General features: G+C 29.2%; 5 protein-coding genes across 18 annotated transcripts; 1 reads left to right on the top strand and 4 right to left on the bottom strand.

Annotated features, from left to right (window-relative positions):
* Nucleotides 1-3,409: 3,409 nt before the first annotated feature.
* LOC141534625 (uncharacterized) lies at nt 3,410-11,384 on the bottom strand. The gene is made up of 6 exons (XM_074254083.1): nt 11,245-11,384; nt 11,031-11,119; nt 10,817-10,964; nt 10,509-10,697; nt 4,056-4,161; nt 3,410-3,989 (listed from the first exon to the last, which is right to left on the bottom strand). The coding sequence occupies exons 3-6, from the start codon at nt 10,891-10,893 to the stop codon at nt 3,744-3,746; spliced, it is 618 nt and encodes a 205-aa protein (XP_074110184.1). The 5' UTR covers nt 10,894-10,964; nt 11,031-11,119; nt 11,245-11,384; the 3' UTR covers nt 3,410-3,743.
* LOC141534623 (uncharacterized) lies at nt 11,145-13,599 on the bottom strand. Its single transcript, XM_074254069.1, has 5 exons — nt 13,203-13,599; nt 12,974-13,124; nt 12,697-12,885; nt 12,200-12,305; nt 11,145-11,579 (listed from the first exon to the last, which is right to left on the bottom strand). Exons 1-5 carry the CDS (start codon nt 13,288-13,290, stop codon nt 11,424-11,426), a joined length of 690 nt encoding a protein of 229 aa, XP_074110170.1. The 5' UTR covers nt 13,291-13,599; the 3' UTR covers nt 11,145-11,423.
* A 147-nt stretch (nt 13,600-13,746) lies between these two features.
* On the bottom strand, nt 13,747-17,620 carry LOC141534624 (uncharacterized). 12 transcript variants are annotated; one of them, XM_074254076.1, is made up of 9 exons: nt 17,315-17,470; nt 16,878-17,115; nt 16,494-16,680; nt 16,350-16,426; nt 15,917-15,995; nt 15,689-15,833; nt 14,492-14,677; nt 14,297-14,417; nt 13,747-13,942 (listed from the first exon to the last, which is right to left on the bottom strand). In XM_074254076.1, the coding sequence occupies exons 5-9, from the start codon at nt 15,981-15,983 to the stop codon at nt 13,790-13,792; spliced, it is 672 nt and encodes a 223-aa protein (XP_074110177.1). In that variant the 5' UTR covers nt 15,984-15,995; nt 16,350-16,426; nt 16,494-16,680; nt 16,878-17,115; nt 17,315-17,470; the 3' UTR covers nt 13,747-13,789. The 12 variants fall into 12 exon arrangements, with proteins under 12 accessions (XP_074110177.1, XP_074110178.1, XP_074110176.1 ...); XM_074254077.1 differs by having other exon boundaries at nt 16,354-16,426; XM_074254075.1 differs by having other exon boundaries at nt 16,525-16,680.
* Nucleotides 17,621-17,975: 355 nt separating this feature from the next.
* LOC141534276 (NADH dehydrogenase [ubiquinone] 1 alpha subcomplex subunit 1-like) lies at nt 17,976-20,692 on the top strand. Its single transcript, XM_074253536.1, has 3 exons — nt 17,976-18,205; nt 20,089-20,175; nt 20,542-20,692. The coding sequence occupies exons 1-3, from the start codon at nt 18,107-18,109 to the stop codon at nt 20,572-20,574; spliced, it is 219 nt and encodes a 72-aa protein (XP_074109637.1). The 5' UTR covers nt 17,976-18,106; the 3' UTR covers nt 20,575-20,692.
* A 143-nt stretch (nt 20,693-20,835) lies between these two features.
* Nucleotides 20,836-24,001, bottom strand: LOC141534274 (uncharacterized). Of its 3 annotated transcripts, XM_074253534.1 has the most exons (6): nt 23,724-24,001; nt 23,012-23,133; nt 22,522-22,678; nt 22,169-22,360; nt 21,098-21,203; nt 20,836-21,033 (listed from the first exon to the last, which is right to left on the bottom strand). In XM_074253534.1, the coding sequence occupies exons 2-6, from the start codon at nt 23,019-23,021 to the stop codon at nt 20,836-20,838; spliced, it is 663 nt and encodes a 220-aa protein (XP_074109635.1). In that variant the 5' UTR covers nt 23,022-23,133; nt 23,724-24,001. The 3 variants fall into 3 exon arrangements, with proteins under 3 accessions (XP_074109635.1, XP_074109636.1, XP_074109634.1); XM_074253535.1 differs by lacking the exon at nt 23,724-24,001 and having other exon boundaries at nt 23,012-23,161; XM_074253533.1 differs by lacking the exons at nt 23,012-23,133; nt 23,724-24,001 and adding an exon at nt 22,738-22,981.
* Nucleotides 24,002-27,978: the final 3,977 nt, after the last annotated feature.

Raw genomic sequence — 27,978 nt, 5'->3', positions numbered from 1 at the left:
TTTGATTTTATTTATGTTTTTTTTTTTGAAAAATACATTAAAAAAATGAACAATTAAAAAAAAAAAAGTTTATCATTACAATTTTAACAAATTTTCAAAAAAATTTATAAATTTTTTAGAAAATTTTGATATTTAACCTTTTTTTTTTCTTTAATTGTTTGTTTTTTTATGTATTTAAAAAAATATATATCAAAAACATCAAAAAAAGATCAAATAGAAATTTTATCCAAAAACGTGAGAGCCAAAATTTTTTCCAACTTTTAAACACAGAAAGAAATATTTCTCGACTGCACGGACAGAACAAGATGACACTGGATATCATCCCAGATTATACTCAGTGATATCTGGGGTAAAAAAAACAACTTCAGATAGTAGCTATAAAAAATTTAGATTATACTGCGTGATATCTGGATTATACTCATTGTAATCTAGATTATACTAGCTACTATCTAAAAAATTTTTTCACTCAGTATAATCTATGATGATATCCAGTGTCATCTTGTTTTTTCCGTGTGGAGAACAAAATTCTTGGCTCAAGAAAATTTTCGGGTGCCTGATAGAAGACCGAAGTTGTGCTGGCCGAAGGAAAAATTTTTTTTGAAATTCTATTTTTGGTGGAAGTAATTTTTTCTTAATTCAAATTATCATAAAAACTTGATAAAATAAATTTTTACATTTGATCAAGATTTATAGATACTTTAGGAAGATTCAATACTATTTGATCTTCCGATTTGACATGTTAATCAATAAAAATATTATTGAAAATTTACTTCTATCGAGATATTTAATTTTTTGGAACAAGAGAAAAATTTTCTCAAGGCAAGAAAATTTACTTCTATCAAGAACTAAATTTTTTGGAGCAAGAGGCTGATTTTTCTCAAAACAAGAAGATTTTCTTGACTTGAATAAATTTTCTTTGATCAAGATACGTTTTTCTTGAAGCAAGAGAGTTAATTTTGTTTAAATAAGAGAAATTTCTTTTAAAAAAAAAATTTTTTTTCTAAGAAAATAATTGGGAAAAAAAATATTTTCTTGGCTCAAGTGAACCTTTTTTTCTGTGAAGGCAAAAAAGTTACCGAAATCTTTATTTTTTTCTTTCACGACAGTTTTTATCATAAATGCGCCTTAAAAACAAGCAGAATTTTTAAAAAATTTGAAAATGTTAATTTTTGACCCAGTTATGGCTCAAAATAGCGTTGACCTCACTTGTAAATAATTACTAACTATTAATTAATAAAAAAAAAAATCCTCGTAATGTCCTTTTCCGACGTAAAGTATGTTTAAATAACGAGCAGAAATATCATAATTTCCGCTAGATGTTATTTTTGGAAAATTCAAGTCGACGATAATTCTTCTGAGCCAATAATTAACGCTCAATTTTTTGACAATGTAGTGAGATAAATTTTTAATATCAAAATCGGTGAATTTACCTTTAAAGCTATTTGCAAAAAAATTAATAACTGTTAATTAAATTTATATTTTTTTTTTCGATTAAAGAATTAAAAATTACTGACTTTATGATTTTATTCCTGTAGTTAATAATATGTTGATCAGATAAATATGGATCGTAAATTGGTTCTTTTTCTCTTATTATTTTTCTTAAATCATGGTCAAGAAAGTTCGACAATCTTTTATCTGAACTCCGCAAAACAGCTGCACAAATTAAATTATTTATAGTTTTAATTATACACGTAACTGAATGAAAAAAAAAAAAAGGATATTTACTGTCGGATGGCGGCGACGAGCAAATGGCCTGGTTAATTGATAATAAAATCATCCAAATTGTCGCTTTCATGATTATTTATCTGAAATATTTAAAAATGAATCGATTATGTATAATTAAATATTTATACTTATGTGAGATTGTATATTAATATAACGACTATATATATATATATATATATATATATATATATATATATATATATATATATATATATATATATATATATATATATATTTTTTAGGGCAAATATTTTCGAGTAATTTAAGCGAAAAAATAACTTTTCTTACCTTTAAATAATTATTGTGCGAGAAATGGATTTTTTGATTCCATTAGTTAAAAAGTTTTATTTATTTAAATTAAATATTTTTTGCACTAATCAATTACTTTGATTGATACTAAATTGTTTAATTAAAAAAAAATACTTAAATGTTAAAAGACAGCACTTAATGCTGTCATATGAACTCAACTGTTTATTATTTTGACATATTTATTATGTTTATTGTATTTTAAGGTATTTATTATTTTTTATCAGATTTTTTTTCAAGTTTATTCAATTATATAAAAATTTTTACTTGATTAATATGAATTAATTAGTAAAAAAAAAAAAAAATTAATAAAGTAAAACAAATTTTATACAGAGAATAATTTTTCGTGGATTATTATTATCATTTAATTATTAAATAAAAACTAATTAATAATCAACATAATAATTACAACTAACTTGAATAATCTATATCATTAAGAAAATAAGCAAAATTTTGTGGCCAGTGTATTTATATGATAAAATGGGTTTTTATGGTTAAATTTGGTATCGTTGGAAAAGTCTTAACCCGGAGTTGTGACTTTTAATGATTACATACTATTCTCACCGATAGTCAGTTTATGATAATAAGTATTTAGGCTGAAATTGATAATACTCTATTTCTAGACATTAAATTAAGAAAAGACCTTGTATCTTGTGAACTATTGACATTTTTAAAGATATAAGCTCAACCCGATGTTACACTCATCAAGATCTTTCATTTGAGTACCCACATCAATTTTTCATATATTTATATATATTATGTATAGGTATATATGAAAAATATATCAAAAATGCATGTGGGTACTCTAATGAAAGCTTTTGATGAATGTAACATCAGGATGAGCTTAAATCTTTAAAAATATCAATAATTAGGAAATGACCCTGTATCTTGTCAACTACTGACATTTTTAAAGATATAAGCTCATCCCGATATTACACTCATCGAGACCTTTCGTTTGAGTGCCCACATCATTTTTTCATATATTTATATATATTATGTAAATGTATATATGAAAAATATATAAAAATGCATGTGGGTACTCAAATGAAAGCTCTTGATTCGTATAATATCGGGATGAGCTTAAATCTTCAAAAACGTCAATAGTTAAGAAAGTTCAGTGCAATTTAACAAAAGCCATTATTGAATAAAGCAAAACTTTGATTTATTTATAATTCACAACTCACGGCAGTCACATAGTTACTGCAAGGTTGCTAGTTATCAGAAATTTCTTAGTGAGTAAATAAAAAAAAAAAAGACATGAAATAATTTCTAAATTATAAATAAAAAATAAAGGAAAAATTCTCTGATGATAATACAAATCAAAGGCGAATTTTATAGTTCTTAAACTATTATTTATTATTACAAAATAAAATAAAGAATATTTTTTTTTATTAAAAATGTAAATAAAATCTCTTTTATTCAACATTACCTTTGCAATGTTTTTTAGTATGGGTATTTACATAATAATTAATACAAAGTATGAAAGCAGAGTTAACCGGAAATATTAGAAATACTAATATTCCCAGTCCGAATATTCGAATCCCAGTCCGAACTATTCGAATTTTTTCTCGCATATTGTATACACTCACATTAAGAAGTCCCTTTCCCTAATCCTTTCTCAAACCTTCCCACAAAAATATCCTGTTACGTGAATGTTGGAACGCTTCACGTAATGATTATCCGTAACTCCTATTCTTTCCCACTTCAAAGCATTATTTTCGAATTTTACCGGTATTATAACCGGAAACATTAGAAATACTAATATCTGCATTATTATTATCATTTTTAAGTAAATTTTTCTGAAGCTGTTGGTTGATAACAGCTATTATTTTCGGAGTAACAAATGCTACAATTGGGTCATGATGTTCATCAATAACAGTAGGAACCAGCTGAGATATATTAGCGCTCCAATCTTTCGATTCTTCTTCATCGCCAAAACTGTCGCTTGACGCTAGAAACTGTTTTTCAATATTGTTATTAATTATTCATTAAATTTATAATTTATATTATTTAAATTATATTACATCAAAATCTCCAATTGATATTTTCAAATCGAGAGATTTAACTTGAACACCTCCAATTATTTTAATATACACTTCAGCTGAAAGCGAAAAATCTCGGACAGTCACGCTAAAAAATTTCAATATTAATTAATTAGCTTTGTTCGGCCAAATTTTGAAATTTTGAAATTTTGAAATTCCAGCAAAAATGCCTAAACAAAACTCCTGTTAAAAAATTCTATAAAAATTAAATAAATCCTTAACGCTTAAAATATGTCAGGACATGCCCAAACACAACTCCTGTTAAAAGCGGAACTCGAAATGCCAATTTTAAAAGGTCCATCAAAGAAGATACATTTTGGCATACCCTAATATACATGTATCAACTTTTGAACCATGTATATTTTCTGACTCAGCTGAACGAGTTAAGTCGGAATATAGCAAAATTTTTCAAAAGTTTCGTTCTGAGAATCTTTGCAATAGTTAGATTTCTATTGAAATCTCCCGTGTAAAAAAAAATTGTCCTAAAAGAGTCATAAGCTTAGGATCTTATACGTGACACAATTTAGGACAAATTTATGACACCAAACCGAAATGAAATTTCGATGTTAGAAAAATATTGTCGCAATTACTCAGAGAAAAAATATTGTAAAAAGTACTTTTATGACAATTTTAGGATACTGTTATGACAATTTTAAGAAACTTCTGTAAAATATAAGAATAATATTATGACAATTTTAGGACACTTTTATGAATCTTAGTACACTTTTATGACGACTTTAGGATACTTCTATGACAATTTTAGGACACTAATATGAATTTTAGGACACTTTTATGATAATTTTAGAACAATTTGAAAATACTTTTATTACAATTTTATGACTATTTTAGGATACTTTTATGACAATTTTAGGACATTTAAATATCATAAAAGTAGTCATAAAAATGTCCTAAAATTTTCATTAAAATATTTTAAAATTGTCATAAAAGTGTCCTAAAGTTATCCTAAAAGTATCCTAAAATTGTCATAAGTGTTATAAAATTGTCATAAAAGTTTTTCAAAATTATCCTAAAATTGTTATAAAAGTACTTTTTACAATATTTTTTCTCTGAGTAATTGCGAAAATATTTTTCTAAAATCGAAATTTTATTTCGGTTTGGTGTCATACACACAAAAAACAAATTTCTTGCGCCAGGAAAATTTTAAGGAAAACAAAAGTTATTTTGAAGCAAGAAGAAATTTTCTTGGCTCAAGAAATTTATCTTGTCTCAAGAAACTTTAACTTCATTCAAGAAATTTTCAATCTTCCTTGATATTTTCTTGAGCCAAAAAAATTTGCACTCCAGTCAAGAATTTTTTTTTTCAGTGTAAATTTGTCAAAAAAATGTCCTAAATTGTGTCACGTTTAGGATCTTAAGCTTATGACTCTTTAACTCCGCTATACCGGTGGCAAGCCCGGGGCCTTTTTCTTTCAGGGAGGGGAAGGAGGAGCCGGAGGAGTAACAACCTCGTTAAAAAACCAGGGCTCATCTGGCTCCGGATGATAGCACCCTGTAAGGGCTCCTGGCTAGGGTTACAGCTACTCTTTTGGTTTATGGAAATGAACACCACAAACACAAATCAGTTTACGGTGCAGGGGAGGGATACCCCAGTACCGGCGGCAAGTAGTTTGCAGACGGGCTGCTTGTCGTCGTTAGCCAGCGACCGTTTGGACGGAGGGGTGGACCCCATGGCCCCCCCGTCTAGTTCAGCTACTGGGAGTACGAAAAAGGAGATGGCCGCTCTTCTCGACGAGAGGGACGAGGCCATTGGAAAGGAGGACCGGCTTCTGGAAGAACTGCAGGAGCTAATGAAGGAGGTGCTTGCCACTATAAGAGTGAAAAGAACAGTACCCACGGAGGTGACAAACAGGGTCAAGGAGGCCCAGAGGTTGTTACTGGAGACTCTCATCAACCGTGGGTGCTGGAAAAAAAAACAACGGCTACTAGCAGACAGGGAGGCGGAAGAAAGGCAGTTGCTGCTCGAGCAGCTGATGAACCAAAAATCAACCTCGCAGCAGCACGAAGAGCTTACGCCAGCCCCAAAAAATAAAAAGAGACCGGCACCCAGCCCACCAATTCGACCGGAAAAAAATGTACTGCGGCAACCGGATGGCAGCATCACAGTCGTCACGGCAAAGGGGAAGAGGCAGCGTACTGATAACGAGGGTAAACGAGCTGCAGACCTCCAAACGCAGGTAAAGACGGGTGACATGAACCAGAAGAAACTGGAGGAGGAACCATTCCAACTGGTGGAGGGGAAGAAGAGAAAGAAGAAGAAGAAAAAGAAGGCAGAATAGGCAGTTAAACAGGCAGCTGTGATAAAGCCAGCAGGACCAGGGACAGGAACTGGGGGACCAGGACCAGGACCAGGACGGACCACAGCATCAAAGGACGAACGCAGGCCAAGGAGGAAACAACGACCGGAGGCAGTACTGATTAATCCAGGTACGTCCGGGTCTCCTGCTGAAGTACTGAGGGCTTTGCGCTCGGGACTTCATCCGGAGGAGTTGGGCTTGGGGATTAAGGCTGTGAGGACTGCCAGAAAAGGTGGTCTCCTTATCGAGTTCGAGGGATCTGTAAAGGATCGTGCGACGCTTGGTAAGAGGATTACTGAGGTAGCCGGAGTAAACGTGGAGGTGCGCCATCTTGCCCCTACCGCTACGGTGGTGGTGGACGGGCTGGACGCCGCTACGACGGTTGAGGAGGTCAGGGAGGCCTTGGGAAATGCCATCGATGGGACCGTAGACGGTCTCAACGTGTCAATCACGAAACCCAATAAATGGGGAGGCGTCCGCGCTTTCATCGAGGCTGGACTCGGGACTGCTGCGACCTTGGAGGCCTTAGGCAGGGTCAGGGTTGGCTGGGTGATGGGCCGAATACGCCGCTGGGAACGACTTGACCGGTGCTACCGATGTCATGGACTGGGTCACTTAGCTGGCTCGTGCAGGGCGGAGGAGGACCGAAGCAGTTGTTGCTGGCGATGTGGTGAAGCAGGTCATCGGTCAAAGGCCTGTACCAAGACTCCGTGCTGCCATCTCTGTAAAACGGTGGGAAACGGGCGAGCCTTTGATCACGTGGCAGGTTCTGGACGGTGTACGACATATCGGGAGGTGCTCCAAAAGAAAAATGGCTAAGGTGCTGCAGGTAAATCTACATCGGTGCAAACTTGCCCTTGATCTACTTTACGCTAGAAATCGTGACAACAGAATGGATATTGTTCTGGTATCAGAGCAATACCATTCTGTGTCTGGGCCAAATTGGTACTGTGACCCTACGGGCACAGCGGCAATTTGGATTCCGGATCGAAGTCGCCTTTCTGTGCGTGATGGTGGATCGAGGGATGGCATTGTGTGGGTTGAGACACCAGCAGTTACCTTCGTGTCATGTTATTTCACCCCCAGCGAGCCTATTGCGGATTTCCGAAAGAAGGTTGACAATCTCGAGCGAGTAGTCCGCCATCTTGAAGGAGAGATAGTGATAGGTGGTGACTTTAACGCAAAGTCCATCGATTGGGGAATGGAATATAGTGACACGCGGGGTGATGAGCTCCTGGACATGATGGCAGGTTCCGATCTTGTCATTATGAATAGGGGAAATACATCCACTTTCCGGAGAGCTGGCGTGCGTTGGTCGATCTTAGACCTAACGTTTGCTACTCAACGGATTGCGGGAGTAATCTCAGACTGGGCTGTTCTGGAGGAGTATACGGCCAGTGATCATCAATATATTTCGTACACGGTCAACAGTGTGAGGGGTAACCCACCTACTGTGCCGGAGCGACAAATGAAGCAAACAGGATGGAGAGTGTCACTCCTGGATGAGAGCGCATTCCAAAATGCGGTCTCAGATAGAATTGACGCGCTTCCTGACTCATTTGCAGAGTCGCGCGAAAATGTTGAGTCACTGGTTGGACAAACGATGGATGCGATTGTTGCAGGGTGCGACGCTGCTATGCCTCGCCGTTCCGCAAGCTATCGTAGGAAGCCAGTTTACTGGTGGACAACGGAGATTGCGCTGCTCAGGGCTGAGTGTTTGCGTCTTCGGAGGCAAGCACTTAGGTCGCGAAAACGAGATACTGGGCAGCAAAAGAACGAAGAGTACAAAGCGGCGAAGAAGCGACTCGTCACGGAGATCAAGGCGAGTAAAGGGAGGTGCTGGAAGGCGATCTGCAGAGAAGTGGATAATGATCTATGGGGCAACGGCTACCGGATCGTCACTCGCAAATTTGTTGGTCGCGGTTCAGTAGCTCCTATGGAACCCGATAGGATGGAGGAAATAGTACAAACCCTGTTTCCCGAGCGCGAGGAACGGGTATGCACTCAAAGTGCAATATCCGATGACGAGTGCCCACTTTTCACAGCAGTGGAGCTGCGGGCAGTTGTAAAGTCCCTCAAGGTAGGTAAGGCTCCGGGTCCTGACGGCATCCCCGTCGAGGCCTATAAGGTCCTTATAAAAAAGCATGAACAACTGCTCCTTGATACTTTCAACGCCTGCATCTCGACTGGAATCTTTCCGAAAAGATGGAAACTGCAACGGTTGGTTCTGTTAGATAAAGGTAAGGGGCCGCCCTATACACCTTCGTCCTACAGACCACTGTGCATGTTGGACGTCGCAGGAAAGATTTTGAAGCCCTTATCAGGAATCGACTGCGGAAAGAAGTGACCGATGCCGGTGGCCTGGCTGAAAACCAACATGGCTTTCGTCCGGGTCGCAGCACAATTGGTGCCATTTCGGAGGCGCTTTCATTTGCTCAACAGGCCTGGACGGGTCATCATCGTTGCCGTCCAGTATGCATCATGATGACGTTTGACGTCAAGAATGCATTTAATTCGGCAAGATGGCCGGATATAATGGGGGCGCTTCGGAAATTAGGTCTATCGGAGTATCTCATCCGCATCATAAATGATTACTTAAGTGATCGTTACTTGATGTATGAGACAACTACAGGACAGGCCAGGAAGAAGCTGAGCGGAGGAGCAGCTCAGGGTTCAGTCCTCGGACCAGAACTCTGGATTGTCCTCTACGATGCGCTTCTGCGCCTAGACCTACCGAGTGAGGTTAAGTTGGAGGGATTTGCTGACGACGTAGCAGCGCTAATGCTTGCGCGGAATGAAAACGAAGCGCAGGGATTGGTGCGGCTTGTTGCAGTTTCAATCAACGCGTGGCTTAACGACCACGGTTTATCGCTGGCCACGGCGAAGACGGAGGTCGTGGTACTCACAGCTCAGAGGTGGTTTCCGTGTCCTTTCCAGACTTTTGTTGTGGATCAACACATAGAGAGTCGGGGGGCTCTGAAATACCTTGGAGTGACGATTGACTCGAAACTAACGTTTCGAGAACAGATTGTCAGTGCGGCCACTAAGGCATCAGCGATGGTGGCGAATCTTTCCCGGCTTATGCCGAATATCGGGGGACCAAGGAGCAGCTGCCGACGAGCTCTCATGAGTGTTGCAAACTCGATCATGCTCTATGGAGTAGAGATATGGGGAGAGGCACTCAAAGTAGAGAAATATCGTAGGCAACTGGCATCGGTACAACGGAGAGGTGCGCTGAGGATAGCTTGCGCCTATCGAACGGTCTCGGAAGCAGCCGTGTTGGTCGTCTCAGGTGTGGTTCCAATCGACCTTATGGGTTTCGAGAGGAGACGGATTTGGGACGCCCGACGGGCTGGCGAAGGATCTTTGATGGACGTGAGAACCCGCGAACGGGAGGAGACTTTTGCGCTCTGGCAAGAGCGCTGGGCAACTGGGGAGACGGGACGTTGGACTTTTAGGCTCGTTGGGCAGATCCGTGGCTGGGTATTGAGGGATTGTGGCGAGGTAGACTACTATCTCACACAGTTCCTCACTGGTCATGGACAGTTCAACGCCTACCTGCATCGTATGGGGATCCGAAACGACCCCTACTGTGTTTACTGTCCGGGAGTTGCTGACTCTGCTGAGCACACCTTTTTTGATTGTCAACGTTGGTCTGAAATACGGCTGCGATGGCAGGAAGAAAGGGAAGTGCCACAAAGGCCCGAAGACGTCGTTCCTTGGATGCTGGCATCAACGAACAACTGGACGGCTATGACGAGATATATAAGAGAGGTCCTGCTGGAAAAGAGGAAAGAGGAGAAAGAAATAGAAGTGGAGGAAGAAGAAGCGGAGGATTAAGCTGCAGGAGCAGCATGGAGGGGGCCTGGTACTGCGAAGTAATGCTAACGCGGTCCCGCAGTATCAGGTACAAGAGAGGGGAGGGTTTTAGTGAGTAAAAATCCCACACTACCGGCAACCAACATCTGGCCGGTGTCTTTTGAAGATTTCCCTCCTCTCGCCCAAAAAAAAAAAAAAAAAAAAAAAAAAAGCTTATGACTCTTTTAGGACAATTTTTTTTTACACGGGCTACTAAAAAATAATAAAATAAATGATAATAATAATAATAAGAAAAGCATACTTGTAATATCCATTTCCAATATAAGGAATATTTTTATATCGAGCATCTAAATTGTAAAATCCATTGGAAGTTATCGTGGGAAAATTCAATTCAATAGTTACTTTTCTATTCCAAATATTTACATTGGAATTCTTTACAATATAATTTGATAGATTGTAAACAATAAAATCACTCAATTTTCCATTTATCCTATAAATAAATAATTTTTATTTTAAATTAATTAATTAAAAAAAAAAGGATAACATTCGGCCAATGCCTTGGCATTAAATAATTTAAATAAATAAAATATTTAAAATAAAAATACTGACATTAATGTTCCATCATCGTATTCCATTATTTGTTCATTTGAATTATACGGATCAAGAATTGGTTCATTATTTCGCATAATATTTCTTAGATCATTTTCAAAAAAATTTTTTAATTGGCTATTTAAATTTCTTGCCGTAAATATAAGAGCTAAAAAAAAAAAAATTAAAAAAAATATTCAATAAAAAAAAAAAAAAATAAGAAAATTGTCGTCACCTGCTTTGTGATTTTTTTATGAGCCAATAACTTGGCTAATTACTATTAAAAAAATGACACAAATAAACCGCTTCATTATTTACACTTTACTAACAGAAAAAAATAACAAACTGATTTTTTTAGCAATCAAAGATTTATTATATATACCTTACTACTATCAGCGGTAGAAGGATATACATTTTTTATCTTTATTCAAATGTAACAATCTGTTTACCTGATCTTTGAGTGTAATAAATAAATACGCAAGTACTGATGTGAATAATATTATTGTTTACATATCGTTATTAGTGAATACATTCAAAACAATAAAATCAATTTTTGTTTATTCTAATTTTATTTATCATTGAGCTTAATATTTTATTTATAAAATAGTCGAAGTAAAAAAAAAAGTTTTCAGAGATTTTGATTTATAAAAACAATTAATTTTTTTGAAATGGAAGATGCCAATGCATTGTGATCTTCTTTTATTATCTTTGGTACCAATTTAGATATTGATTGGTTCCAAATTATTGTGTCATTTTGATTTAATAATTTGTTGGATCCTGAAAACTGTAATACAAAAGTGTAAAGTAATTATTATTATTATTATTATTATTATTAGGAGACATCCATTAATTACGTGAGCTCAGAATGGGAGGGGGTCCAAAGAAATCTCACCAAATCTTATCTAAACCGAGGGGGGGTAATAAAAAATATCACCTCAACTTAAAAAAATATAAAATATTACAGACATTAAAAAAAAATTATTTTGAATGTTTATTTTTCCCGATAAAATAAATTTTATGTCTATTAAAATCATTTAGTTCATGTTTTTTTTGCTTTGAATTTTATTTATTTAAATAAATTAATTTAATTTATTTATAATCAATTTTTATTATATTTTATAAAAAATATTTATAATAAATAAATTTAATTTAAATAAATTAACTATAGTATACTTGAATGGTTTATTATTCTTTCGAATAATAAAAATAATTTTAATTTGAAATATTTTTAGCGTCAATCTCACGTAATGGAAAGGGAAAGGGAGGGGGGGTCTAGTCAGACAAATCTCACCTAAAGGAGGGAGGAGTCTAAAGTGATCGAAAAATAGCTCACGTAATTAAGGGATGCCCCCTTATTAGTTGTAGAACAATATAATTTTTATTATTCTAAATTTTATTATTTACCTCAAAAGACTCTAAGGACAAATAGGTATTGAGATATGTGACATGAAAGCCACCCCAAATGGAAACCCACGCTTCAATATAGATTCTCAAGCCTCTTAGAATCACTCTAAAAAAAAAAATTATAATTACATTTCTTATTAAAATTTTATTATTATTATTGTTATTATTATTATTATTATTATTATCATTATTGTTGTTGTTGTTGTTGTTCCCGTTGAACTTATAATGCTTAACTAAATTTTTTATTTAAAAATTTTAACTCCTTCGTTATTGATGAATAAAATGTATTATCTGCGTAGTAACGGAAATAGCTTGTGATAAGATTGTTGAGTCACCGGGCTCCAGTCTAAACATCGTGAGAGAAATTATTAAAATCTTAGGCTGGAAAATTCAGAACGTTACATTATTATCATTATCCAACATCAATTTAAAATTATTAATGAAAATAATAATAATAATAATAATAATAATAATAATAATAATAATTCATAAAATACTTGTATTGTCCTTTTCCAACATAAGGATTACTGTTATAATAAAAATTAACATCGTAAAATCCTTTAGAAAATATTGAAGAAAAATATAAATCGACATCAACTTTACGATTCCAAAAATTGACATTTACTTCTTTTATAGTGTAGTATGACAAATTGTCAACACTAAAGTCATCAAACGTACCTTTGAATCTAATTTAACAATTAATTGATGTAATTAAAAATTAAAAAATAAACTTTTTTTTTAATTAAAAAGACAATATCAATATGATCAAATTACGAAAGTTTATTATCATTGTATTGAAATTGTTTTTGACTCTGTTTGTAAGGATCGTAAACTGGATTGCCATATCTCATAATTTCTCTCAAATCATACTCCAAAAAGTCTTGCAACTGTGAAGTCCAACTTCGCTCTAATAATAAAACCGTCTCTACAAAAAAAAAAAAAAAAAAAAAAAAGTTTTTAAAAAAACAAATTTATTATTAAGATAGTAAAAAAAAAGTCTCACCATTTTTAGTTTCAATTGATGAACCAATCACTCGAACAATCACTTGGTTTACAACCAAAAATATAGCAAAAGTAATTATTACTTTCATTTTAAGATATTATATTTAAAAACAAAAGTTTTAATTATTAAGTCTTGGGTATTACACGTGAATGTCAGGAAAAAATTTTATAAACTGGCTTAATAATAAAACTATCATTCCATTTATACTCTAATTTTATATTATCATAATTTACAAAATATAACAGATGTTAATCAACTGATAAAAATGATTTGTGATTAGTATTAATCATCTGAGTCAATCAATCGATTTTTTTTATCATTCAATGATCAAAAAAATTTTTGATTATGAGATGCGTCCGCGTGATCAGTAGAACTCCTGGCAGGATCATTTGAAATGAAAAAAAAAATATGTGCTCTAGTTAAGACTTCTAACTAGGTCTTGAACGGAAGAAAAACAATAAAAATTGAAATTGGATTTTTGGCAGAGGTTTTTACAAAAAAATTGAAAATTTGGCTAAAATAAATGATAAAAATATTTAAAAACTTGCAGCTAATAATAATTTTATTTCTTTCTTTAAAAAAGAAGATTATTTATTTAGATAAGTAAGGAATATTTGTGATAAATGTGATTCTATAATTTCATGACTGTCAAAAATCATCATCGGCATGAGCTTTGATACTTTCTTGCTCCATTTATTAGGCTCTTTTTCGCTGTCTAAATATATGTTTGTTGCTGACAACTAATTGATAAAAAAAAAAAAAAAACATTTTAGTATTTGTTTTGTAAATAAATTTTTAAATAATTTTATAGATAAATTTTTCATGAATAAATAAAATTATTACACTGATAAAAAATTAACATGATACACAGTAAAAAATTTTTCTGTTCAATATTTAAGACTTTTTCATGTTAATTTAACACAATAAATATTAAATTTACACATAAAAGTGTTAAATATTAAACACAAAATCTTTTGACGCAATGAAGCAAAATTTTTTACTGTATATTATTTTGAAGAGTTTAAACTTTGAATAAAAAGTTTAAAAATTTTAATCTAAAATCATATAAATTTTATTAATAAATATATATTTACTTTAAAAATTCCTGGTATTATTCCGACCGCAAGAGACTTGAAATAAATTCCATTACGTTTTAAATAAGTCCGTGAAGATATTTGAGCTTCAGATAAAACTCTTAAATCTGTTATTGTCAAACTTAAAAAAAAAAAATAAATTAAATAATTAATGTTTTAATTTATCATAATCTTATTTTATTTTTTTATTATTACTTGTACTGTCCTTTGCCGATGATATCGTTTTCTAAGTAACGAAGATTAACGTCGTAAGATCCGTTGATAGTTAAACTAGGAAAATTTAATCCAAAAATAATATTTTCTTTATCATCACCATTGCAATACATAATATCATAATTTGATAAATTATTTATATGTAAATCGCTGAAATTTGCTTTTACTCTAAAGATTGAAAAAAAATTTGATTAATTATTTCTTCAACTTAATTTAAAATAAAATAAATGTGAATATTAATATTAAATTAAAAAAAGTTTATAATTCACCATCCAAATGCCAAAAGAGCGTATTACAGAAGCTAGATAGGGTTTTTTGCCAAAAGGGCGTATAAATAATTTTTTTTTCGCTATTCAACTTAGAGCTGCTCAAAAGGTGAAGATTTGTCAAAAAAAAATTTTCGACGTACTAATGCCAAAAGGGCATATCTCAAAACATACGCCCTTTTGGCTTTAGAATAAGTTTAGCCTAAAGCCAAAAGGGCGTATAAAAAAACTTTCAATTTTGCTCTGAAATATAAAATTTAACTCTAAAAAATAAATCGAGATCATTTAATATTGTTGAATTTCGCGCCTCTGACTCAGCAACCATGTTAGATATCGCTACTGTTTTCTTTTTCTTTTTCAATTAAAATTATAAACAGAATTCGTATTAAAATTGTAATAAGGTAAAAGACCCAGTTATTGACACTAGCCTAGTTGTTTGACACTTGCAATTTTATTCTAATTCAAAAAATCAAATGTTCTCAAAAAACGAATTTTCTTAAAATTTATAATTCAAAAATTATATTTATTAATTTATTAGAGTTGATTTGTTTTATTTTAATTAAAATAAAATTTCAAGTGTCAATAACTGGGTCTTTTTCCTTAATAACCTTTAAAAATACCTATTTGTAATTTAATAATAAATATATATTTTCAATTTTGCAGCAAAATGAGTAACATATAGATCACAATTCAAAGCAATCGGCAAAAAAAATTATTCGCCCTTTTAGCTTTAGGTCACTAAATTTTCAATGTCCTAAAGCTAAAAGGGGGTATAAGTTAAAACATACGCCCTTTTGGCTTCAGAAATTTATTTTTTTATTTTTAGAATTAGATGTTAATAAAGCGATTAGTAAAAAAAAAATTTATACGCCCTTTTGGCATTTAGGTCGCGAATTATGATTTATTTAATTACAAAAATTTAGTATCGTTGTATTGAATTGAAATTTCATTTTCTTCTTCATAAGGATCAAGTACCGGATTTTTTGTCCTCATAAAATTTCTCAAATAATATTCCAAATAATCCCAAATTAAATGGTCATATTTTTCAATATCGATATCTAAAAAATTAAATACAAAATTACAGCAAAAATATTGATTTAAAGAAAATTAACTGATTAAAAAGATAAAGAAAATATTTTACGATTTAAATCTTGAGATGGCAAACAAATCACTTGGCTTACAATTGTTGCAAAAATAATCACTCTCATTTTTAATTATCTCTTTAAATAATAAGATACGATATTTACCGAATAAATTACAGAAATAAATAATGTTTTTTAAAAACTATCTCTTTATACTCTATTATTATCATTTTTAAATTATTGTTATTATTATTATTATTATTATCAATAAATTTTTAAGATAAAATTAAAATTAAAATAATCTAAATCACAGCTATATTATCAAAATAATAAAAAAAATATTATCTGCTATCACACACTTATGTAAATAGATTATTGTTTATCGCTAAATCAAGTACACTTTATTCTCCAATAATCCGAGTATATAATTTTCTTATTTTAAAATCAATAATAATAAAAATAATAATAATAATGTATATTTATTTATTGTACCTGCCTTTAATCCTAGTAATCTTTATCTTTGATCTAGGACCTAGATTTTATTTTATTTTATTTTTTGTCAGTAATCTCTGAAATGTATATACGTTATATAACTTTGAAATATATTGGTGGTTTCTAGCGTCTAGCGGTAGTTACATGTCGAAGTTGTAAGCCGGTTTTTGATTACCTTCTCTCCAATAGAAACTTTTCCTAATATTTTTTGTCTGTATATAATAACAATAATAACAACAAAAGTCCAAGGCCGTCGATTGTAAAGTTATGTCATTGACAAATACTATTGTATTATATGTAATAGTATGTTATCCTAATACTTACGACAACTCTAGATTATTATTTTTTTTTAATTAATATTAATGATTAGTTTTTCATATTATTTTCATTTTATTTAACATTGTAATAATTTTTTTTTTTGAACTATTATTATTATTTGAGAATTTTAAGTAAATTATAATAATAATAGCAATAATAAATTTGAAAAAATTATTACCAGATATAAATATAAGTACTTATCTTTCATACATTATCTATATTATTAAGAGAGTAAGCAAAATTTTGTGCCCAGAGAATTTGTATGATAAAATTGGTTTTTATAGGTAAATTTGGTATCGTTGGAATAGTCTTGACCTGGAGTTGTGCCTTTTTATGGTTTCATGTCATTCTCACCAATAGTAAATTCATTTTGATAAGTATTTAGGCTGCATTCGAAAGTGCTCTATCTCCGGATACGTAATTAAGAAATGACCTTGTTTCTTGTGAACTATTGACATTTTTAAAGATATAAGCTCATCCCGATGTTATACTCATCGAGAATTGTCGTTTGAGTACCCACATCAATTTTTCATATATTTTATATATTTATATATATTATATATATAAATATATATAAATATATAAAAAATGCCATGTGGGTATTCAAATGAAAGCTCTTGATTAGTATAACATCGGGATGAGCTTACATCTTCAAAAACCTCGATAGTTAATAAAGTACAATGCAATTTAACGAAACTCATTACTTCATAAAGCAAAATTTTATTTATTTATATTTCACAAGCCACGTCAGTCACATGGTGACTGCAAAAATACTACTAAATATTATGATTATTGTTAAATTGGCTTAATACTTTACACTTTTACATTGAAAGTTGTAATTTCGTTTTTTGTAAAATTACCAAGCGCATTAAGTAACAATCAATACAAATATTTTCTACACTGATAGACACAAAACACAACTGTTAGTTTCTTGATAATTTTATGACTAACAATAGTAAATAACTCTACAAAAAAATTTTTTTTTGTTTGATAAATATAGGTCAAAAGTCCAGATTTTAATATTTATCTATCATGATTCACATTCTTTTATCAAGCTAGTGTGCATTTTGTAAGTAATTCTAGAAATTAAAAGATTTTTTTTTTTACATAATTTTTTAATCAAATTTTGTTATTTTTTTTCGACAATTAAAATTAATAATCAATACTTTTATTTTTATAAAAAAAAAATTATTTGACAAAATATGAAACAAAAAGATCTTATTAAAAAATTTTTAAATTGATAAGACTTGTGCGCATGCGCAAGACTTAGTAATATTTTTCTACTACAGAGTTCGCTGCAGTCGCTATTAAAACAATAATAATAATAATAAGCATCTGATTTGGTATTAAAAATATTTGGAGATTTGTTTTTAAAGATTATTAATAATTATTAACAAATTAATAAAAATATATATTTGTTTATTTATTAACGAAGAAAAATGTGGTGGGAATGCATACCATCGGGTGCTATAGTTGTCATTTGTTTGGCGCTACCACAGTACTCAGCTTGGTACTTTAACAAAGCCGTTTATGGAAATGTAAGTTTTTATTTATTATAAAATTAACTTATAAATAATTTAATTATTAATTACAATTGTTTATAATTGTTTTAAATTATTTTCATAATTGACAAATTCAAATATTCATCCATCTTACTTTAATGATTAATTAAAAGTTTTTTTGTTACGTCATTGATTTTTGGTTATAAAAATTACAAGTATTAATTACTTTTGATATTTTATTATTATTATTATTATTATTATTATTATTATTATTATTATTACTGACAATTTTTAAATTTTATTGAACAATTGAATTTATCAAATGAAATTATTGGTAAAAAATTGCATTTTTATTTTTTTAAAATTTCGACATGTCAATTTTACTTTCTCAATTTTTTTGCGATAATTAATTTGTTACAAAAATATAATACTAAAGTTAGCATAATACTGAAGTTAGCGGTCAGCTATCAACTTAAAAAATTTTTTTAACAAATTAATTACAATAAAAAAATGTTTCTAAAAATTTTCACTTGTAATTTATATTAATTTTCACATGTGAAACTTTTTAATTAATTTTTTTTTTAGTAATTAATTGCTACAAAATTCTAGAAAATTTTTAATGTCTGTCAACTTTAGTGTAATAAATTAGCCCACATTTTTAATTGTTTGATTTTTTTTCATTGATTAAATTAGAGCTAAAAAATATATTTAAAAAATTGCACTTATTTTTTTATTTTTTTTGCAATAATTTTTTCAATAAAAAAAAAGTTTTAAAAAATTTTAGGTGTCGGCTAATTCAATCTTCATTAAAAAAAACTTTTAAAATGATTGAATATCTGTTGAATTAATTTTTATGTTGTTATTATTTAATATTATGTTCATATTAAATGAAAATTAGGTTAGCCGTCATTTAAACTTTTTTAGAATTTTTTTTATTAATTAAATTATCAAAAAAAAATTCCATATGTAAAAAATTTGATAAACTAAATGTGCAATTTTTTAAAAATATTTTTTTATTTATTACTAACTGTTACCCGCCCGCTCTTTTGGGCACTTTATAGAATTGTATTTTTAAATCTAGACTTAAATTTAATTGGAGTATTTTTTTGACTTGCTCAGATTCTAAATTCCATCGGATTGGCTTGTACCTTTTATCCATGTGATAATTCTAGCTAATATTCATTGTAACTTTCAATGTGCAATCACCATATAATTTGGATCCTATAGGAGCTAGAGCTTGGAAATTTGAAGTTTTCATTCTTAACATCCACTCCCGCAGTCCATATTGGGAGTAGGTTGTCATAAAATCCGATATTAAATCATTTCTGCATCACATACAGAAGATTCTTACCAAATTTGGAGCTTATACGAGCTACAGCTCGGAAATTGAAATTTTAATGTTAACACCCACCCCCGCAACCCCTGTGTCGTGAGCTATCGTAAAATTTGTTTATAAATAACTTTTACATCACTTAAAGAAAATTCCTATCAAATTCAGAGTCTGTAGAAGCTATAGTTTGAAAATTAAAAATTTTCATTGTTGATACCCACCCCCGCAACCCCCTGTGAGGTGATCTATCGTAAAATTCGTTCATAGACTATTTCTACATCTCTTACAGAAGATTCTTATCAAATTTGGAGTCTATAGGAGCTGTGGTTTGAAAATTGGAATTTTTCATTGTTAACGTCCCCACAAACCCCTTTGAGGGAGGAATTTCTTAAAATCCATTCTTAGCTGACCTCCTCATAGCTAAAGTAATATTCCTACCAAATTTGAAGTCTCTACGCCTTATAGGTCCAGAGATATTGTGATGAGTCACTATATACCTAAAAATCTCTTATATGTGTATAGATTTAATTAATTAAAAAAAATGAAAATTTTTTGCGGTCAACTAACTTTAGTTTCATTTATATTACAGCATTATAGAAGACAATTGGATTCTACTTTTGATCGGAACATGTTTAGCAGAGATTCAAGAGTTGGAGGTGCTCCGTGGATTATTAAGGTAAATTATTAAATAAATTAAAACAATTTTTGTATTAAAATTAATGATACTGAAATAAACAGACATCTGTGAATTTTTAGAATTTTTATAACAACAAAATTATTAAAAAATAATTTTAATAAAAAATTACAAGTTATAATTTAATTGCCATAAAAGATTTTAATCGACAAAAAAACTAGTAAATTATTTGAAAAATGGATTTATAATTTTTCAACGTTTTTAATGAAGAATCTGATTTAAAAAAAATTTTTTTTTTTATGTAATTTATTTGTTAAAAAAATCCTAAAAATAATCAAATGCTTAACTTCATTCAGTATAATAATAATTTTTTTAAATAATATATTAATAATAATAAATATTTTTCAGGGACTAGAAAGCCTCCCAGATGAAAATAATTAGATCGCTAAAATAAAATATAAACTTTCATATAGATAACTTGTAAATTAAAATTAATTATTGCGATATGTATAATTAAAATATTATTATCGTAATAAAATTCTAAATAATTAATTTCAAATATTGATTTAATTTAATCACAATCTCACAAATAAATTCTCAATAATAACAATGTGAATTGAATTAAAAATATTATTTCTGCAGTTAAAATTTTTTTAGTTGTAGAAAAAATGTTTAAAAATAAAAATTTGATTAATTATTAAATTAACCAAGCCATTCGCGTAAATCTTTCCAAGTTTTACCTTCTAGCTTTTCATTAGCCATATCAATTATTTTCTCAGCAACTATCGCCGTTATATTGTCATGATAGTGAACAGTTACTATTTCCGGTAATACATCTGATATTACTTGGCTCAATACTATCGATGTACTGTCGTCATAGAAGATTCCCGTTGCATTAAACTATTAATTAAAAATTTTATTAGAATTTTTAAGATTAATTATTTTTTAGAAAAATAATAATTACTTCTATTTTTTCAAGTGAAAGTTTAAGATCCAATGATTTTATGCAAACGCCGCCAGAAAGTGATACAGTTGATTCAGCGAAAATTGAAAAATTTGATACAACAAATCTAAAAAAATTTAATATTATCTATATTATTAAAAGAATCAGATAAATTTTTTGTCTAGGATGATCATATGACAAAATTAGTTTTTTTAGTGAAATTTAGTATCGTTGCAAAGGTCTTGATTTGAATTTGGGCCTTATCAAGGCTTTGAATCATTCTCACTTATAGTCAATTGATCTCTAGATGCATAATTAAGAAATGACCTGGTATCTCGTGAACTATTGACATTTTTTAATATATATAAGCTCATCCCGATGTTACACTTATCAAGACCTTTCATTTGAGTACCCACATCAATTTTTTATATATTTTATATATTTATATATATTATATATATATATATATATATATATATATATATATATATATATATATATATATATATATATATATATATATATATGAAAATGCATGTGGGTACTCAAATGAAAGCTTTTGATGAGTGTAACATCGGGATGAGTTTATACCTTTAAAAATGTCCATAGTTAAGAAATGACCCGGTATTTTATGAACTATTGACATTTTTTAAGATATAAGCTCATCCCTATGTTACACACATCGAGACCTTTCTTTTGAGTACCCACATCAATTTCTCATATATTTTATATATTTATATATATTATATACATGTATATATGAAAAATATATAAAAAATGCATATGGGTACTCAAATGAAAGCTCTTGATGAGTGTAACATCGGGATGAGCTTGTATCTTAAAAAAGGTCAATAGTTAAAAAATTACAGTGCAATTTAACAAAAATCATCATTTAATAAAGCAAAATTTTAATTTTTTATAATTCATAAGTCACGGAAGTCACATAGTGACTACAAGGTTGCTAGTCTTTACATAATCAGATAAAAGAAGAAATATCAAAATTATTGTAATGTAAAATGACATTGGAATTAATTTTTTTATAATAAAATTTTATTATAAAAAATATTTAAGTAAACAAAATAAAATACTTACTGAAAATTTCCTTTACCATAAATTGGAACATCTTGATAAGCTATACCATCAAGTTGATATAAACCACTTGAAACTATTTTTGGGAATGTTATATTTAATGAAATTCGAAATTTCAAGAGATTGAGATTAGAACTTTTAACAACATAACTCGATAACTCTTTCAAATAAAAATCATTTAACGTTCCAATGAATCTGAACAAACAACAAACAAATAATCAATAGACTTATTTATTAATATATATATATATATATATATATATATATATATATATATATATATATATATATATATATATATATATATATATATATATATATATATAGAACCAATCAATAAAAGAAGATATACTAACGCAAGGTTTTGACTGTTGTACTCAATAGTTTTATCATTTCCAACAAAAGGATCAAGAACAGGGATTCCCAATTCTATATCTCCTTTCTTCATTACTTCACGTAACTTAACTTCAAGAAACTCCCGGAATTTTTCATCGTCATTTTGTTTTGTTGAAGCTAATTAATAAAAAAGTAAAAATATAAAATTATTAAAAAATAAATAAATAAAAACTCACCTGGATCCTGAACAATAATATAATATCCAATAACATTATCGGCGATTAATATGACCGTGAAAATGACCTCGAAGAATTTCATAACGAATCAAATGATGGATGCTCTAACATCCCGTATTAATTTATAATTAACTTTTAACCTACGTTGTAATTTATTACTTTGTTTAAAATACTGTGTACTTATGAAGATATAATAAACAATATATTTTCAATTTTAAACAATGTTTTTTTTTTTTTTTTTTTTTAATACTTTTGCCAGATAAAAATTTAATACCTTTTATCATTCGCCAAAATATTAACTGAATGTAATGGATCGACTGATCTATTATATTTATATGGTATCATTATCGTCCATTGGCTTTTGTATAAATTCTTATGTTATCATTTATCATTTTACTGAAATCAGAAAAATTTTTTTTTACAAATTAATTATTTAAAAAAATTGCACTTGTATTTTTTTTTTATTTTTAAATGTAAAATTTTTTTAATAATAATTTAGACGTTTAATTATTTTTTTACAAATTAATTATTAAAAAAATTGCACTTGTATTGTTTTTTTTAATTTTTAAGTGTAAAATTTTTTTAATAATTTAGACGTTTAATTTTTTTATTTTTCACAAGATTAATAAAAAATCATTGTGTTTTTTTTTATTTTTAAGTGTAAAATTTTTTTAATAATAATTTAAACATTTAATTTTTTTATCTTTTACAAGATTAATAAAAAATCATTGGTTTTTTTTTTTTTTTATTTTTTAAGTATAAAATTTTTTAATAACAATTTAGACGTTTAATTTTTTTATTTTTCAAAAGATTAATAAAAAATCATTGTTTTTTTTTTTTAATTTTTAAGTGTAAAATTTTTTAATAATAATTTAGACGTTTAATTTTTTTATTTATCACAAGATTAATAAAAAATCATTCTGTTTTTTTTTTTTCTCTATCTAATTAACGCGCGGATTTGTAAACACACGCATTATTACACTCACAAGTTGTGAATAAAAAATAAAATAAAATGAATTGTCTGTAGCCTTTTGTGCGCAATATTCTCTTTTTATTATTTTCCACTTGAATTACGAACTCTCGTTTCAATTGTTCCTACTTGAAGCCTTAAGTATCATTAATAGGAACTCTCATTAAATCTCTTGTAATCTCGAGACATTCAATCGCCTCTTCTTAATTTCTATCTCTTTTTTTTTACTCAGTTTATTTTTCTTGTAATAAATTAAACCATTCGAATAAGTTATTTTTATTTTATTTGTTTTATTTATATGCCAAGGTAAACATACATGATAATAAGTTTATATTTTTGTAATTACATAAGTACTACAATTGATTGATTGTTTAAATAAGTAATTTAAAGATGTAAAAAATCAGTAATCAAATTCCATTAAATTATTTATAATTTTAATATTAAATAAAAAGAAATATTTTTACCACATTTTTTTCATTTATTTTTAATTTTTATAAAATTTAATTATTTAATAAAATTTTTAAAAAATAAATTATTTACTGCATTGTTAATTTAAAAAAAAAATTTTTTTTCAGATAAACAACTTGCTAATTTTTATCCAAAAATTTTTTTTAACAAAAAAATTTTTAAGGAGAAACGTCACTGATGATCGAAAAAAAGATGTGATTTTCGGGAATTTTTTTGACAGGGAAAATAAAGGAATTTAGGGATCGGATTTTTTTTATTTTATTAAGGGTACATTAAAGATTATTACCCTAAATTTTTATTAAAAAATATTTAATTATTACAAAGTTATTAACAATCTCGTAGAGCACTAGAAAAAATTTCCCCCTCCATGGTCGGTTCAATAACTCAAAAACGGATCATCTGAAAATAAAAACCCAAATTGCTTTTTAATCAGTAAGGATGTAGTTATCGTCGCACGTACAGAATTTTGAAAATTTTCATTTTTAAAAAATGGCGACTGATTGAAAATTTTCTCACTATTCTTACTGTTTTTTTTTTTTTGTTTTAACCCGGCTAAAAAATCTTTACAATAAAAATTTTTTTATTGGCAATTGATATTATAACATAGAAAAATATTTATAGAGCCATAATCTTAACTGACCATAACTAATACCACCAACAAAGACCCCAGAGTCAAAATTATACAAAGCAAGCTCCATAAAATCAACAATAACAGACTCCATACGGTCCTAGCATGGGTACCATCACACCAAGAACTACATGGCAATAAGGCAGTAGATCAAGCAGCAAAAACAGCACTAGCACAACTGCTGTCGTATTTTAGCATCGGCGCGGCCGTGTGACAAAAGTCGCGCGGAACCCTATTTTCAACATTAAATAAAAATTATTGTTTTTCAAGCGAGAGTTCCACGAGTCAAGACTTTTTTCAGAAATTTCCTCCTCTTTAAGGATCTTTTTTTCAATTTTTGATATCACCAATAGCTATTGAATTATTTACAAAAAACTGAGATTTTTTATTTTATTTATATTTTTTATAAATAACAAATTGAAATTTTCATCAAAAGAATAAAAAAACAACATTATTTTCAGAATTTAATTCCCCATCGAATGAGTGATTGTTCATATTTTTATCAAAATTTCTAAAATTTTTATTAGCAAATTTACACAGGGTTCTCACAAAAATTTCCGTTACTACACACAAAAATAAATTTCTTGCCCCAAGAAAATTTTAAGGAAAACAAAAGTTATTTTGGAGCAAGAAAAAATTTTCTTGGCTCAAAAAAATTATCTTGACTTAAGAAACTGACTTCATTCAAAAAATTTTCAATCTTCCTTAATATTTTCTTAAGCCAAGAAAATTTACTCCAGTTAAGAATTTTACTTTTTCAGTGTATGTATAACATGGTAATGGTTAACATTCTGCATAGGAATAACTTATATTCTTTTCTCTCCGTTCAGGAGGTATCAAAATAACAGACATTGCAGCTATACACGAAAAGACCAAAATTACACTGCATATCTTCTCATATTATACTCAGTGTAATCTGTGGTGAAAAAAAATTTCAGATCGTATCAAATTTAGTAATTAATTTTTTAATTTTTTCGTTCAAAAAAATAAAAATTAAAATGGTGACCCCACTTGAAAATATTTATCAAAAATTTTTCAATTCCAAATTATCGGAAAAATTGTGCTTAAATGCTCTTTGAATATTTTCTATCCATGCATTGCATTGCATTTATGAAAAATACTTAAAAAAAAAAAAAAAGAAAAATTAACAAAAAAAGTTAGTCATCACAAATTTAACAAATTCTCAAAAAAATTTATAAATCAAAAAAGAAAAAAGTTGAATATCAAAATTTTTGAAAAAATTATTGATTATTATTATTATTATTATTACTATTATTATTGATTATTATTGATCACAATTTTCACAAATTTTTTTAATTTTCAAAAAAATTTATCAACTAAAAAAGAAAAAAGTTGAACAGCACAATTTTTGAAAAAATTATATAATCCAAGATTCTACTGAGTATAATTCAAATTATACGGGATATTTTTTTCGGATTATATCCAGTGTAATCTAGGGCGGTATAACCAGAAAAATTACTTGATCAAATCGGAGATTACACTGAGTATAATACAACAATAATTTAGTATAATCTGGGTTATATTTGATATTTGAAATTTTTTTTCACCTCAAATTACACTGAGTATAATATGGGAGAGTATGCAGTGTAATTTTGTTCTTTCCGTGTACCTGATGAATTTAAAAATCTGGTGAACACATATATATATGGGCACAATTGAACGGCATATGGATGAACACAAAATCATTATTACACCAAATAAGGCTAAATATATGGGAACTATCCCCAACATCAAACATACGTAGAACCCAAGTAATATACATCCGACTGAGAATAGGCCACACATATTTGACCCACAATCACTTAATGACACCACTAGCCAGAGAAAAATGCCCAAGGTGTGAGGCCCTCATCTCAATACACCATCTTCTAGAGGAATACCCTGGTTAAACCATGCCCATGAAACTGGCAAAGAACTTAAACGACGATAAAAATCTTAATAAAAATTAAAAATTAAAAATGACCACCAAAATAAAGATTTACCGATCTCTCCAATACTGTATCTATTATATCTAATTATTTAAATAATTTATTCAATAATGTAATTTTTAGTAGACGCTCATGACCTAGACGTTTATGCGACGATAAATAAATAAATAATAAAAAAAAAATTCTATTTCTTTAATTCATTTTCAAACAAATAAATAATTAATAAAATTATCAATTTTCTAAAAAAAAAAATTTTTTTCTTAACAAATAAATTTGATAAAACAAAATTTGAGCTCTATAAAAGTGAAATTTGAGAATGTGTTTAATTATCTTTTCAGAAAAAAGCGATAAAAGTCTGAAGAGCTTAATAATTAATAAAATTATTAATTTTCTAAAAAAAAAATTTTTTTTTCAATAAATAAATTTGAGGTCCATAAAAGTAAAATTTGGGAATGTGTCTAATTATCTTTTCAGAAAAAAGCGATAAAAATCTGGCGAGTTTAATAATTAATAAAATTATTAATTTTCTAAAAAAAAAATTTTTTCTCAATAAATAAATTTGATAAAATAAAATTTGAGCTCTATAAAAGTGAAATTTAGGAATGTATCTAATTATCTTTCCAGAAAAAAGCGATAAAAGTCTGGAGAGTTTCAGGACAAAAGGGGAATACATATTGTATAAGTTCGTAAAAACGAGATGAAATAGTATAAAATATCTAGGGTGTGTAAGTAAGAGCGAATAAGCAAAAGAGATTGAAATAAAGCTCCTACCCTACTACAGATCCCCTTCTACAATCTCCTGTCTATACACCAATATTATATCTGTATATCTATATATCTGTATATCTGCTACTGCTGGTGGCTGGTGCTGGTGCTGGTGCTGGTGATTCTGCTGCTTTTAGATACCTATAGCTATACACCCGTGTGTCTGTATCCGCGGTACGGTGGCTGTTGTCGAGGTATCGCAGCTAGGAAAGCTCTGTAGCTTTTGAGGAGTCCTCAGTACGGCCTGAACCGTTAGCCGGCCTACATCGTGCGTGTCCAAGTGTGGCTGTGTTATATACACTATTTTTCATCGCTAAATGTTATTTAATTAAACGATAATTAATAAATTAAATCCATTTTATTTTTTTATCGAGTTCACTATTAATCGCTCTTAAAATTCCTTTTTTTTTTTTAATTAACTAGTTATTACTTACCCCAATAATAATAATAAATATAACAAC

The sequence above is a fragment of the Cotesia typhae genome, unplaced genomic scaffold (genome assembly GCF_013202065.1).
Source record: "Cotesia typhae breed Kobodo isofemale line unplaced genomic scaffold, CoteBio_Ctyphae scaffold_13, whole genome shotgun sequence".
NCBI classification, from domain to species: domain Eukaryota; kingdom Metazoa; phylum Arthropoda; class Insecta; order Hymenoptera; family Braconidae; genus Cotesia; species Cotesia typhae.
The sequence above is the reverse complement of the archived record's forward strand: the minus strand, read 5'-3'. Positions and strand labels throughout refer to the sequence as shown.